The sequence below is a fragment of the Macrobrachium rosenbergii genome, chromosome 15 (genome assembly GCF_040412425.1).
Source record: "Macrobrachium rosenbergii isolate ZJJX-2024 chromosome 15, ASM4041242v1, whole genome shotgun sequence".
In the NCBI taxonomy this organism is placed as follows: Eukaryota; Metazoa; Arthropoda; class Malacostraca; order Decapoda; family Palaemonidae; genus Macrobrachium; species Macrobrachium rosenbergii.
The window spans coordinates 17,044,823-17,060,499 of record NC_089755.1 but is presented as its reverse complement, the minus strand read 5'-3'; the positions used below and the strand labels follow the sequence as shown (position 1 = coordinate 17,060,499).

General features: G+C 35.6%; 1 protein-coding gene across 4 annotated transcripts in view; it reads left to right on the top strand.

The window, feature by feature from the left end:
* LOC136846381 (lachesin-like) overlaps positions 1-15,677 on the top strand; it is a 68,445-nt gene that overhangs the window by 5,262 nt on the left and 47,506 nt on the right. For 3 of the 4 annotated variants that reach the window (XM_067117178.1, XM_067117180.1, XM_067117179.1), the window contains exon 3: positions 10,382-10,456. The exons of the other annotated variant lie outside the window; for it this stretch is intronic. In XM_067117178.1, the coding sequence (XP_066973279.1) occupies positions 10,382-10,456 (75 nt within the window). The remainder of the gene's footprint in view (positions 1-10,381; positions 10,457-15,677) is intronic. 4 annotated transcript variants of the gene reach the window in all.

The following is a 15,677-nucleotide window of genomic DNA, read 5'->3' as shown; positions in this document are numbered from 1 at the left end:
AATCAAAATATTTAAAAAAATAATGCTAAAGGCCTAGTTTACAAGGCTTAGACCTACTGTACAGTCAAGTGTCTTCGTAAACAGTATTCATCAGAGAAAGCTAAAGATTCACACAGACAAACGTTTGATTAAGGAAGCAGAAATTCGCAGACACAGACATAACCTTGGCTGAGCTAAAGTTCACAGCAAACTCTGATATGACTTATTATACATGAATGTCACCCAGTTACGTACTACTGACGTCATGCAGAAAATGTAATTCTCTTCCGTGTCTTTTCTTTGCTGTTACTTTGCAGTGTTCTTTTATTCTTTTCATTTTATAATTTGAGGCTGCATACGTAATCAGGGTTAATTTCGCGAAAAATTCCAGTGTGAATTTCTAGTTAAAACGACGCGTTTGTCCAGGTGAATGCTCAAACAGGCTGCCTTTCTGTTTTTCCTCCACACGAATTTCAGCGAATTTCAGCTTGCAAAAAGATCCCTCTCTCTCTCTCTCTCTCTCTCTCTCTCTCTCTCTCTCTCTCTCTGATGTCGTTGTGTGTGTGTGTGCGTGTGTTGTGTGTCTGTTTGATTTCTCTGCGTTGCAATGTTTATTTTTTTCTAACGAATTTCAGCTTGTAAAAGTCAATTTCTCTCTCTCTCTCTCTCTCTCTCTCTCTCTCTCTCTCTCTCTCTCTCTCTCTCTCTCTCTCTCTCTCTGGCGCTGAATGGTCTTAGTTGCCCCAGTGCTTGGCATATTTGCCTAAAATCTCTCTCTCTCTCTCTCTCTCTCTAAGTGAGGATATAATTTTACTTTATCTTTCCCTCGAAAATTTGGCAACGGTGTTAATACTGAATAATGACTATAGCAGCTAACTGTGAAGTCTCCTTCGGGATAAGAGGCATACACAGTAGGCCTAGGCTTTAGATTAATATTTCCTCCATTCGTTAGCTGCTTTATTGCAGGTTGTGTAGACTCTTACGGGCAAAATTATTACTCCTTTTGGCTAGTGCTAGCCGAGTGTTTAGGCTTGTTTGCTGCAAGTGCCGCCAGTGCACCTCACGCTTGGCACTGTAGGAATTACTTAAGGTTCTTTGGACCCTAGCTGCAATCCCGTTCTTTCCTTTTACTATACCTCCGTCCATATTCTCTTTTTTCCATCCTACTTTCGTCAACCCTCTCCTGACTATTGATTCATAGTGCAACTGTAAAAGGTTTTCATCCCGTTACGCCTTTCAAACAGCTATACTGTCAATTTCCGTATCATCGCTGAAAGACCGTATAGGTTCCAGTGCTTGGCGTTTGGCCTAAATTCAGTTTTCTTCTGTGACTCGAGGTTTAATGTAAGAGTTTTTTAGAATGGAGACAGAGGCCGGGCCATGCCAAAACAGAACTTTTGTTTTGTAAAAGTTCCTATTAATAGAAAAAGATTGTTTTTAAGCAGCGACAAAGACGGCTGTTTTGTCTGCTGAGGTGGTGGAAATACGTATGTCTTATCTGAGCACTAGACGGCACACATGTCTTTCCTGATAGACCCTAAAATCCAGAACTTCCTATATTATATATAATATATATATATATATATATATATATATATATATATATATATATATATATATATATATACTATATATATATATATATATATATATATATATATATATATATATATATATATATATATATATATATATATATATATATATATATATATATATATATATATTAGCTTATTTATATATATATATATGTTATATATATATATATAGGACCTATATATATATATATATATATTAGTTTATCACATACACAGTTGTTCTGTGTATTTTAGAATGGACTAAAAGGACCTCATTATCGAACTGGATGGTATCTAATGGAGTATATATTCGTCAAAAAGTTACTTTTTCTGGCTTTTCTTGGACAAACAGTCCACATTATCAAGTATACGGATACCCGATAATATATGGACTGTTTATCCAAGAAATATTTATAACTTTTTCACACAATATATATATCCATTAGATACCATCCAGTTTGAATGAGGTTCTTTAGTAATATATATATATATATATATATATATATATATATATATATATATATATATATATATACTGTATATGCATATATATATATATATTTATATATATATATATACACACAAACTCACAGCACACACACACACATTTTACTTTATTTATATATTCATATATATATTAGTTATATTATATATATATATATATATATATATATATATATATATATATATATATACACACATATATATTCTGAACTTACTAAACTTTTGGACTGCACACTTTCATCAACTGTTTCTCTCTCTCAAAAGTAGTTTCCGGCTATCGGAAGAGAGTTACCAGGAACAGCTTGTGCATGGAATTCATTAGTTACCTTGCACACGAAAATCAGCCTTTCTGTGTATTCAAAGATTTATTTGCAATGGCTATAGATTTCAGTATCTGTGTAAGCTCCGCTACATAATACTTGTTGTCTGTTAAGTATTGGGGTAATTTTAAAAGTCCTATTATAATACCCCTTATAGGGATGGCCTTATTATTGTAACATTTATATATCATGTCCTATATATTTCTACATTACTTCAGACTTTCGTCAATAAATAAATGATTAAATGATTATGCCAAGGTAAGGTGTAATATTGATCACGTTAACTAATACTCATTCTTGAAATGGAGAAACAAATCCACAGTTATATATGGGTACAAATATATTCATAATAATAATTCTAAAGAGAGAGCTTTCTAGAATTTGTTCGATTCCCCTTTTCTATCTCAATTGAAAAGGGGAATCGAACTGATTCCCGAAAGCTTTCTATTTAGAATTTTTAAAAATATATTTGTACTACAAATATATGTGGATTTGTTTTCCATTGACAATGTTGTATCCCTGAGATATGCCTGGTCCTTTTCCAAATTATGTCTTTGCTGGCCTTTGCACAGTGGTTTATCTTTCCCTGCAAGTAACGAGGAATATTCTTTGTCAAAAACAGACACACAGCGCCCGAAAGAAATGTGCAAATTCAAGCTTATTGGAAGTTTTTGGGTTCTGTGGTCGTGGTCTATCCCTTATCCTCTTCTTTCAAGATTCCGTTGGAGGTAAGAGAAGCAGTCACGTCAGCTGAAAAATAGGAAGGAACTTATGAAAAATGTGAGGCACTTCCCAGACAATATACTTGAACAAGCAGAGTAGAAACAAACGAGCAAGGGGAGCCGTTTCAAAGGCAACCTTTCTAATACTACTGCTACTCTTACCAACTCTCAAACGCGTGGGTTAAGTCAACTTCTTTACAGCGTGAGTCAGAAAACTAGAACAGGTCTTACTGATGCTTCCACAATTAGCCTTCAGCAACACATATTCATCATCATCACCAGTGTTTACAGCCACGTCGCTAGGTAAACAATCCAGCACCCTTTTTGATGAACGCAGGGGATCAACGAACGCTTTTGTAGTTCAGCCAGCCGAGGTAACAAATAAAAACAACAGGATGCTATCCCACTGGCACAAGGTGGTCTGAAGTATTAGCTCCTAATTATTATTATTATTATTATTATTATTATTATTATTTATTATTATTATTATTATTATTTAGAAGATGAACCTATTCATATGGAACAAGCCGATAGGGGCCACTGACTTGAAATTCAAGCTTCCAAAGAATATTATGGTGTTCATTACAGAAAAGTAAGAGGCGGTCAAGGGAAATTCAGAAAGAAGATATCTCACTTATTAAAAAAAAAACTAAACTAAAAAATTAATAAATAGATAAAAATGTAACTAAATTTTTGCAATGCAAGGAGAACAGTTATAGTGTAGTAATACACTGCATCTTAGCTTGAACTTTTGAAGTTCCCTTGCATCTGAACATCAACGCTCTAACAAAAATAAGCAATTTCACCACATCACGAATGCCTTGGAGGGAAACATGGAAGAAAATATGAATGAATAATGGAGGGTAAACACGAAACACAGTAAGATACACCCTCCGCATCTGAAAAGTAACTTGATGCAGAAATAGGCTGCCTTTGTTTGGTTAGTGAACGAATCACCTATGTCATATGATAAACCTATCCGTCACTTGAAAAATACCTTTACTGCTTGCAACAGTCATTTCATGATGTCACGCTCAAGCTATTTTGCTATAACATTTGTACACAAATTGCAGTGACTTCACGGGTAAATGATCTTAATAAGTGTAAATGCATCATTGGAATCTCTGAAGTTGTACTAAATATGTGTCAAAAGGTTAAGAGAGCTGTGAAGTGCAAAAGGTGAATATTAAAAGTTATATTAGACTCGGGTATTGAGAGTCAACTGATGCCATTTTACAACAAGTAAAATCTGCGCCGAAGTTTCTTCGGCGCGATCGAGTTTTCTGTACAGCATATAATGCTGTATGAAACTCTCAGCTGCGACCCATGAAAATATCAGCCACAGACCAGTGGTAGCCTGTGTTGTTTGCACCAATAGCGGTGCCAGACTTACGATTATGGCTAACTTTATCCTTAAATAAAATGAAAACTACCGAGGCCAGAGGGCTGCAATTTGGAGGGTGGATGATCAACAAACCAATTTGCAGCCCTCTAGCCTCAGTATTTTGTAAGATCAGAGGGCGGACGGATAGACAAAAATCCATCTCAATGGTTTTCTTTTGCAGAAAACTAATTAACATGACCACCATTACAAAAAGGTGGAAAAAACAACAGTGGTTGATTTGTACTGGTTTTTGAAATAAGTGTAAAGGGTGCGAGAATAAATAAGTCGTAAATGTTAGCTGAGGCAAATAGGGCAGCAGGATCTCTGCAAAAAGTTTGGGTGAAAAGAAGTGTCTATGGAAGACAAGGTTTAAGTGTGCATGTATTTGTGCATGGGTGGTTGTGTTTAGGTACTGTTAAGCCAACAGTTAGTTTATTAAAGTGAAAACGCTGATTTGGGCTGTTTAAAATAGCTTAAGAAAAAAGAAGGGTTGACAGGATGAGTTGATAATGGTCACTACAGACGAAGTATGTAGAATGGTGAGACATATATATAATTTGGAAGGAAGAAAAAGGAAGGAGTTGTTCCATAGTGGATCTGCGAGGTTTTCTTCATGTTACACCTTTCAAACCTCCTTTACTCCTGATTTCCCTTTCAGCACTGAATGACCTCGTAGGTCCTAATGTTTGGCCTTTGGCCTAAATTATCTATTTCAATCCCAATTCCTACAGCCTTTTCAATATGTAGTCCTCTAGTTTCACCCAATCACCAAATGAAAACACAAACTATTTCCACTTCCAAAATAACACCCAAACAATGCATCTCAATAGCTTAACCCTTCTGCTCATTATTCACACTCAGCATTCCTCCTTTTTCACTTTCCACAGAGCAAAAATGACCCAACAACAATCCCTTCCTAACTCTTTCCCCCTGCATTCATAGACAACACCTCTTCCCTTGCAAACCTTTTCGCTGCAGTGATTCTGTTGCTTCCCTGCTTTCCCCTACTCTGTGATTAACTTCAATTCTCCTTAATTCTCCTCATGCCATTAAACATTGTATTTCCTCAAACTTTCCATTTACCCACAAATAACCTCACTCATTCCTCCAACTTCCCATTAACCCCAAAATAACCTCACTCATTCCTCCAACTTTTCATTTACCCTCAAATAACCTCACTCATTCCTCCAACTTCCCATTAACCCCAAAATAACCTCACTCATTCCTCCAACTTTCCATTAACCCCAAATAACCTCACTCATTCCTCCAACTTTCCATTAACCCCCAAATAACCTCACTCATTCCTCCAACGTTTCATTTAGACTTAAATAACCTCACTCATTCCTCCAACTATCCATTAACCCCAAATAACCTCACTCATTCCTCCAACATTCCATTAACCCCCAAATAACCTCACACATTCCTCCAACTTCCCATTAACCCCCAAATAAACTCACTCATTCCTCCAGCTTTCCATCAACCCCCAAATAACCTTACTCATTCCTCCAACTTTTCTTTTACCCTCAAATAACCTCACTCATTCCTCCAACTTTCCATTAACCCCCAAATAACCTCACTCATTCCTCAGGCTTTCCATCAACCCCCAAATAACCTCACTCATTCCTCCAACTTTCCATTTACCCACAAATAACCTCACTCATTCCTCCAACATTCCATTAACACCCAAATAACCTCACTCATTCCTCCAACCTTCAATTAACCCCCATATAACCTCACTCATTCCTCCAACTTTCCATTAACCCCAAATAACTCTCACTCATTCCTCCAACTTTCCATTAAACCAAATAACCTCACTCATTCCTCCAACTTTCCATTAACCCCCATATAACCTCACTCATTCCTCCAACTTTCCATTAACCCCCAAATAACCTCACTCATTCCTCCAACTTTCCATTAACCCCCAAATAACCTCACTCATTCCTCCAACTTTCCATTAACCCCCAAATAACCTCACTCATTCCTCCAACTTTCCATTAACCCCCATATAACCTCACTCATTCCTCCAACTTTCCATTAACCCCCATATAACCTCACTCGCTCTCGCTGCTGTAAACTTTCAACTAGCTCCCTCGAAAAACTTCTCTCAAACTGTTCCGCCAGTTTGATCACCGTTGATTATCACCTGGATACCAGAGAAGGGGAAAGCAAAACAGCGGCAAAAACCGAACTGAAAACATGGCCTGTATTTTCTAGACCCGAGGCAGCAAATTGACTCCTGGAAAAATAACAATATTCGCTAACGAGCCAAACATTTTCCCGTTCCAGTGCCTGAGCTCGCACTTACAGCTTCGTTGACCTTAAAACCCGGCAATGAAACTGCGAGGTATTTAACTTTCGTGCCGTCCCTCGGATTAAACTTGAGATTAAATTGATGTTTGTTCTTTTTCTTATTCGGTAAACAGGACAGAGTGCAAAACAATATATGCTGTGGATGCTAATTGCTCTGCAATATAGACCTATCCGTTAAAAACATTGTGTACTTTTATTTCGAATGTCGATTAAACGTTATATTTTCGACATTTTCGTTCCCTATTTTGTCGTCAGTTTGGAAATAGTTTACTTTTACAGGCAGAGATCGAGCACGGGCACCAAACGTGAATAAATGAACACATCTAACTGATACGTGGTTGGCAAAATCATCATGAAATTTGCACGCTGTGGAAATAATAGAGTAGAGATGGTCCTTTTGATTTCTTCACCCATTCTTTAGGTGTTCTGCTAAACACAGACGCGCCCTTAGGGAGGTAGTGGCATCAGTGCACCTCCCGCAGTACACTGTAGGCATCACTGAAGGTTCTTTGCAGCGTTTTTTCGTCCCCTAGCTTCAATCTTTCATTGCTTTTGCTGTACCTCCGTTCATAATATCTTTCTTCCATCTTTCTTTCCTCAACCCTGTCCTAACAATTGTTTCATAGTTTTCCTCCTCCTGTTACACCTTTCAAATCTTCTGACTCAATTTCCGTTTCATTGTTGAATGGCCACATACGTCCCAGCGCTTGGCCTTTGTCCTTAATCTTATATTTCAATAAAACACAGACACATGCACACACAGACAGACACGCGCGTCACCATTCGCGTAGGTAACAACGCAGACGCAAAGAGCCGATTAAAAATGCATGAAGGAAAAATTGGACTCCTCGGAAGCAGTTGTTGTCAAAACAAGACTTTGTCTCGTCGTGTTTACCTTGGCGAAAGAAACTCATTCACCACAAAAATGCAGAAGAGGAAAATTGGAATTTCTGATGCGTATGGGCTGTAATTCTGCTGCTGCTGCTGGGGCTGAGCTTGTTTGTGTTGTCATACAGAAAAGCTACATTTTCACTCATGCGTCGTATGAGAGAAAAGCCTCGGGATTTTCCCAGCTTTGATATTCAGCTCTGTTTTTTTTATGGGTTTTGTAAAATTTGCTGTTAGTTGCGTTCTTTCCGAATCTATAAGCGATTAAAAAAGCCTTTGGATCTATAGTCGTGATATTCGTACATAGCTTTGTGTTAATTTTATGGGTGTATATATAAATATATACACACACACACACACACACATATATATATATATATATATATATATATATATATATATATATATATATATATATATATATATATAGTCACTAATTCATTGTCTTATCTGCTTTTCTATTATTTTGCACATGAATGAATGAAACCCCTGCAGAAAACTTCCACAACATTAGTTACCTCATACAACTGCCCAGAAAGCTCATTAACAGCGTGTCGGACTTCTTATTTACACCGTCACTTATGGTGCTCGAATGTCTTGAATTATGCACTCTCTCTCCCTCAATCTCTCCACATGACTGAACCATCTAAAAACACTCTTATCCCTGCATTTCTCACCCTTTTAATCCTTCTCGTGTTCCTTTTCTTTTTATTTGCTCTCGAACTGCTCACATAAATATTATACAACAAACACTTGATCCTGACACCCTCTTCCTTGTCTAAAACCACTGTTCTTCACCCATCAACCCATAGTCACTTCTCCTATTTTCTCAAACAAAATCATATCATACATCTTTCCTGGTGCACTAAGTAATGTTATAGGCCAACATCCTAGATGTTTTACAGCCAACTATATATTATTATTATTATTATTATTATTATTATTATTATTATTATTATTATTATTATTATTATTGAGAAGACGAACCCTATTCATATGGACTAAGTCCACAAGGGCCATTGACTTGAAATTCAAGATTCCAGAGAATATTATGGTGTTCATCATATCCTATTACAAAGTAACAATCATTCCTTTTAGCCATTCCATGGCAACTTTTCCTGTATCCAGACTTGTTTAGCTGCTCAGCTACCCTTTCATTACATCTTTCCATTTTGCATCCTCTTAATTTCCCACCTTCCATCCTCAAAGGCCATTTCTACCAGTATTCTGAAATGTGCAGTAATTTCTTCCACTTCTCTGTTATGCCATACCACTCTACGTCTTTACTATTCTCTTCATTCAACAGCGGTTCAAGATACTCACTCAGTCAAGCCAGGAATTCATTCTCTCTGGGTGATAACTCTTCATTTGCATATTTTATTCAAAGGTCCCATTGATTATGAACCTTTCTTATTGCACTGACTTCCATCTTGTATAATGTCTTGTCCTTGAAGTACTCAGACAGATTTACCTCTTTTGTTACACACACACGCACACACACACACACACACACACACACATATATATATATATATATATATATATATATATATATATATATATATATATGTATATATATATGTATATATATATATATATATATATATATATATATATATATATATATATATATATATATATATGTAAATATGTGTTTGCATGTTTGCAAGGATGTGGTAACTCATCCCCATGCCTTTGATAGGCGCTAAAGTAGCTGAATAGTTTAATGCCCAACCCATGTTTGCTAGATCCAGAGATCTTTCCTTTTGAGAAATCAGAAGGCTGCACCCTTTTGGCACCGCCTCCTTTGAAGGAGAAAAAGGCGTATGGTAATAAAATGCATAAAATTTGCTACAAAATCCAATCAGTGTCGGGTCCTTGGGCAACTGCCTAGGATGGCCATGTACTGAGACAGCCCCAAGAAATATTAATGTTGCTTTCACTAATGTCGGTGTGAGTCTGTGTAAACAAACCACCTCAAGAATGGATCAAAGGCTTTGGACAAATCTTGGTCAAAGCATTACCTTGTAGACTACTTACAGATAGTTAACTTTTGGTGGACAGTGTGCGAAGATTGGTAGATTTTTGTGACTTTCTGGGGTCACACTATTCAGTTTAGTCTTGATGAAAGTAAATAAAAAAATAAATATCTAAGAAACCTGAATTTAAAAACTCCCATTATCACCAACGAAGTTGGATGAGAGGCTGGTCTGTCTGGTCGTCTGCTTTTTAGCTGAGTCACGCACTAAAATAAAGTGGGGATTTTTACGAAAATTCGACCAGAGGTGGACATAATCACGCCTACAAATTAGCAGACTTTGAGATTAATCTCCGCTCTGGATAAAGAAACTTTTGGTTGGCTGAGCATTTAGAAGAAGGAGATCTCGGCCATTGGCAGAGTTTATGGTCTCTGAACACTTATTATTATTATTATTATTATTATTATTATTATTATTATTATTATTATTATTATTATTATTATTATGAAAAATATGCTGACACTAATACAGAAAAATTCCTGAGTGCCATCACCTGCAAAGTACTACAGAATTCTCATGAGTAGAAAAGAAGAAAGGGAAACCATAGAGTAAAGCAACTGCACATAAGATTAAGCAAGCAATATTTAACGACCTAACATTAGCGCCTTCTTCGTCACAAGCACTGAGTGGACAGATTAAAGTGTGCTTTCCCTTGCAGGTGTCAGGATCCATAGCCGTTACGCCCCAAGGGAAGATGAAAGGGTCGCTCTAGACACCAGCTTATTTCTGAGAGGTAAGAAGAGAAGTCCCTTTTTCACGACTAGGCTAACACGCATGGACTGTAACATCAAGGACGCAGTCAGTAATAGTGTAGTCATTTTTTCGCAGTTATATGGACTCCAAGTTCCTAGATGCAGTCACTAAGTAGTATAGTACAAATTAACGGGCATGAACTGAACTCTGACATCGCGATTAAAGTCCAAATAGTATAATCAGTTTTTTGCAATCATATGGATTGTAAGATCCTAAATACAGCCACTAAACAGTAGAATCACTAAATAGTAGAGACACGGACTGGAACATCAGAACTTAGTCGCTGACTGCAGTTAAACGCACTCCAAGATCCTAAATGCTGTCATTCTATAGTCACTTGTAGACAACTAAACTAATGTGCATGGAGTATAACAATCAGAAATGCAGTCACTAAATACTGTAGTATAGTCACTTTTTTGCAGTTATATGGACTCTAAGATCCTAAATGCAGTCACTAAATAGCGTAGTAATTTTTCACAATCATGTAAACGGACATGGCCCATTACATCTCAATGCAGTCTTTAAATAGTAGTGTCATTTTTGTTATTTAAGAGGCATGGACTAAAATCCTGAATACACTTCCTAAATTGTAGATCCCCGTACACATTTTTTTTTTTATGTTGGGACGGTTAAGCATTGACAGAACCGTTAAAATTCTAAGTGAATTTGAACAATTGTCTTAGCATTTTTGAAAATTAAATTTTGGGTAAGAGTAAATAGACTGTCTCCTAAATGCGGATGAATTTGTATTGGCACAGTTTTGAATGTAAGATATTGGACAAATATATTTGAAATGAAAATAAAAAAGACAAACTGATAACTTGTGAGATATTCAATAGTCATCAAATATTATATAAATATTTCTACACTATACATCCGTGAAATTTTATATAATACCCAAAAAAATTGCTAAAACTGGGTAAATTATATATTTTGAAAAAAGGGCATTTTACAAAAACAACTTTATCACTTCACACTCGTATCTTCTCCTAGAAACTGGAGAGAATGTAATTACCATTCATCATTGTATTTAAGGAGTAAAAGTACTCAATTAACCAAGACTGGAACACTTAACAAAGCAATTGCTCTGCTATCACGGAATCAAACAGTAGCTGAAAAGTCATGCATGCTCTGCAGACTTGCATGTATTTCTGAATTGGCAAAGGACAGTGGCCATCCTGGGATACTGGATGTGCTAGGGTCAACATAACCCTGTTAGTTTTACAAGGACCTCACAGTCTGGTGGCACCAAGTTCAAGGCCCGCTCATAGCTTGATACTGTAGATTTCACTGTTAACATGACTTTACCAGCCAATGTAAACTGGACCTGCTTAGTCAACAGCAGCCTTCGCCTGGTTCTTGCTGGTCCTAACTTGGGAAGAAACATTTGGAAATGTTTAGTCTCCAGAGTCTGCCTGTTTCTTCTCATCATACCTTGGAAAGAAAGGGGACTTGGGTGCTTTTCATATTTGTAAATGGGCTCTAGGACATTGTGCAACTATGCAATGACCCGTTGCCTGCTTCTGCTGCCCAAGAACGACTTTTAACCTCATGATGGAGCCGACTTGGTAATTTCCAACATTTTTGGGTTTTGACCAATCAGCACATCCCATGGAATTTGCCAAGCCTTGATTTTAATCTTTATGCCAGGGAAGATTTTCTCAAAAACGTGATGGAACTGCTTATTCAAATCTGCCTATTCTGCAATTTGTTGCCATTCTTCCTCTCAAACTGAAATGCCAGCCATATCATCTTGTTTCACAAGAGCTTGTGTTAGCATCCAACATAAATCAAGTTTCCTACCATAACTGCATAACCAGTAAAGTGCAAAGATGTATTGCGTGTAGGTGTTGGGAGGGAAGGGGGTAAAGCAAAACGATTTTGAGAACTCCGCAGGGGTAACAAAAATGTCCACCCCAAGACTTCCATTATCTGGGGAAATTTGGTCTCTGGGAATCACCAAGAAATTAACAAATCTCTGACATGATGGGTTATGATAAATGTACTGACATGATGAGAATGAGGGGCATAATTGCGTAAAATGCCATTGAGGTGTATGGCAGGAATTTCACCTCGTAGATGCAATACCATGAAGGAAAGAGAAACAATGGAGTACTGTGAGGCCTTTCGACTGGCATCCTTCACTTAGCAGACTGAAGAAATATATAAATAAGTTTACAAAGAAAGCTCATATAAATGGCAGATGAGGATTACAAAGGAAAAATATATACCTGGAATCCAACACAATTGAAGAATTAGTAGAACTGCCAAACAAGGGTTAAATATTTAAGAGGTTTTTCAAAGGATTAGGATCAACTGTTCAAAAGCAGGGACAGGACAATAAAAGATTATACAAGGAGGTGACTGACCACCAAAAAATGTTAGAAAAGTGCAACTGAATAATTCTCTTTTTTTTTGTAAACGATAACAATATTTGCAAGATGAACGTTATTGCAAATAAAAATTATATTAAACATAAGAATACCTATAAAATATATATGAGGTAACTAATTTGTAATTAAGTCAGTGATTTTATCTTTTACGTCATTCTTGACCATTTCTCTTATAAAGCAGTCCAAATAATACATGTCAGGGCTAATGTTAAAACTACAGCTGGAAATAAGCTGTATATCAGCAGATTCCAAAAGATTTCATGAAGAGAAATCTTTCGATCTGGCAATCACAGTTTATATTCTGTGGTGAATTTTACCAACAAATATCTGGTATGGCAATGGGCAACCCTTTATCCCCACTCTTCTCAAGCTTGTATATGAAATTCTTTGGAAAATGATATTTACGTAATATAATTTATACTCCTTTAAAGTGGCATAGATATGTTGACAATATTTTAACTGTTTTGCTTGCTGGTATTGATGTAAATTGATTTACTTTCTAATTTGAATAACCAAGTACCATCCATTAAGTTTAATTTAGGAGTAGAAAAAGACAATTGCCTCTCTTTCTCAGATGTTTTAATGCATTGAGAACCATTTCAATGCAAATTTCGTATTCATAAGAAACCAACCAACAACTTAACTTTGTCCATTTTTATTCAGGCCATCACCTTAACATAAAAATATCAATTTTTTCTTCTATGTTTTTACGATCTTTGTGCATTGTCAGTCCCCAGAATTTGGATCAGGAAATCAAATACATAAGACAAATAGGGACAGATTTATGTCATCCTTCACATACACTGGGTAATTGTTATAACAAAGTCCACAAAAAGTTTTATAGTGAAAGTAACATGGAGAAAGAAACCCATAATAACATTCTTAGCTTGCCTTATTTTAGTGGTTTTGAAAGCATAAAATCATTGTTAAAATCTTTTAATGTCAACCTCATTTTTTCCTATAATAACACACTAAAAGGAATGTCAATAAAAAATAGCCCTAAAGAAAACAACAACATAATATATAAAATTCCATGTTTCAACTGCTCCTCTTTTTATATTGGCCAATCTAGCAAAGATTTAGATGCACATATTAAGCAACATAAGTATTCAGCCAAAACTGGACAGACATCCAATACTATATTCATTCATTTAAGTGAAAACTCTCACATGAAAAAATGGACTGAATGTTCAGTGATTACCAGATCAAAAGATTTCTCTTCAAGAAATCTTTTGGAATCCACTATTACACAGCTTACTTCCAGCTGTAATTTTAACCTTAGCCCTGGTATGTATTATTTGGAACCCTGTATTAGAAAAATATTCAAGAATGACCTAAAATATAAAATCAGTGACTTAATTACAAATTAGTTACCTTATATATATTTTCTATGTATAGGTATGTTTAATATAATTTTCTTTATTTGTAAAAATGTTTGTCTTGCAAAAATTGTTATTGTTTACAAAAAAAACAAAGAGAATTACTGAGTTGTATGTTTAAAATACCTTTTGGTTTTCAGTACCCTCCTTGTACAATCTTTTAATTGTCCTGTCCATGCTTCTGAATAGTTGATCCTATTCCTTTGTTCAACATCTTAAATATTTAACCATGTTTTAGCAGTTCTACTAATTCCTCAATTATGTTGGATTCCAGATACATAGTATTTTTTCCTTTGTAATGCCCATCTGTCATTTATATGAGCTTTCTTTGTAAACTTGTTTTTATATTTTTTCAGCCTCCTGAGTAAACGACGACAGTTGAAAGGCCTAAGTTGCAGCATTTTGTCTTTTTTTTCTCTTCCATTTTTCGTGATTCAGTTATACATATATATTTTGTCTTTTTATATATTCATTTCATTCCATATTTTCGTGATTCAGTTATACATATATACTGTATACACATATACATAATATATATATATATATATATATATATATATATATATATATATATATATATATATATATATATATATTTATATATACATATTTATATATACATATTTATATATACATAAATTCATTACACTCATGCATACTGTCTAAAGTTGTCTAAATAAATACCTTCATGTAATTTATAGAATACTTAAAAGCATTATAATATTAGCTGATATATTCAGGAGTTTGGAAATCCCACGAACTTCACCCCTTTTGATCGTATCAAAGTCATGCAAACCAATTCAAGAGGAAAATCGATACCATTCACCAACATTCCCTGGCCAGGATTTTTTTTTTTATGTTACTGTAGCGCTCTGGGTTCTGTCTTTGTGGATCACAGTTAATCCCTTAATTCCACAGAGGCTATATGTATATATGTATAAATCTATCTATCTACCTACCTATATATATATACATGTAAATGTATATATACATATATATACTAGATTTTATATAATTATACATGTGTATGTATGTAATTATATATATATATATATATATATATATATATATATATATATATATATATATATATATATATATATATATAAACACACACACACACACACACACACACATATGTAGGCTAACAAGCTGGTGCAGCTAGGAGCCGAAGGAACACTGCCAACACACAGCGAGAGGTGCACTGCCGGCACTATTCCCCCACCCCCATTCCACGGGATTGTGATTTGCCTCGCCAATGGCTTTCCCGATAACTTATTCAGGGGAGAGAGGCTGCAGATTATAAACCTCCAGAGACGAAGGGTTTTGAGGAACCTTGATCCTTACGGACTTGTGACCTAGGGAAGGTATCTTGACCTGACCTCCCACCACGAAAGAAATCTCTCTCTTTATTTGAAACCAGGTAGGG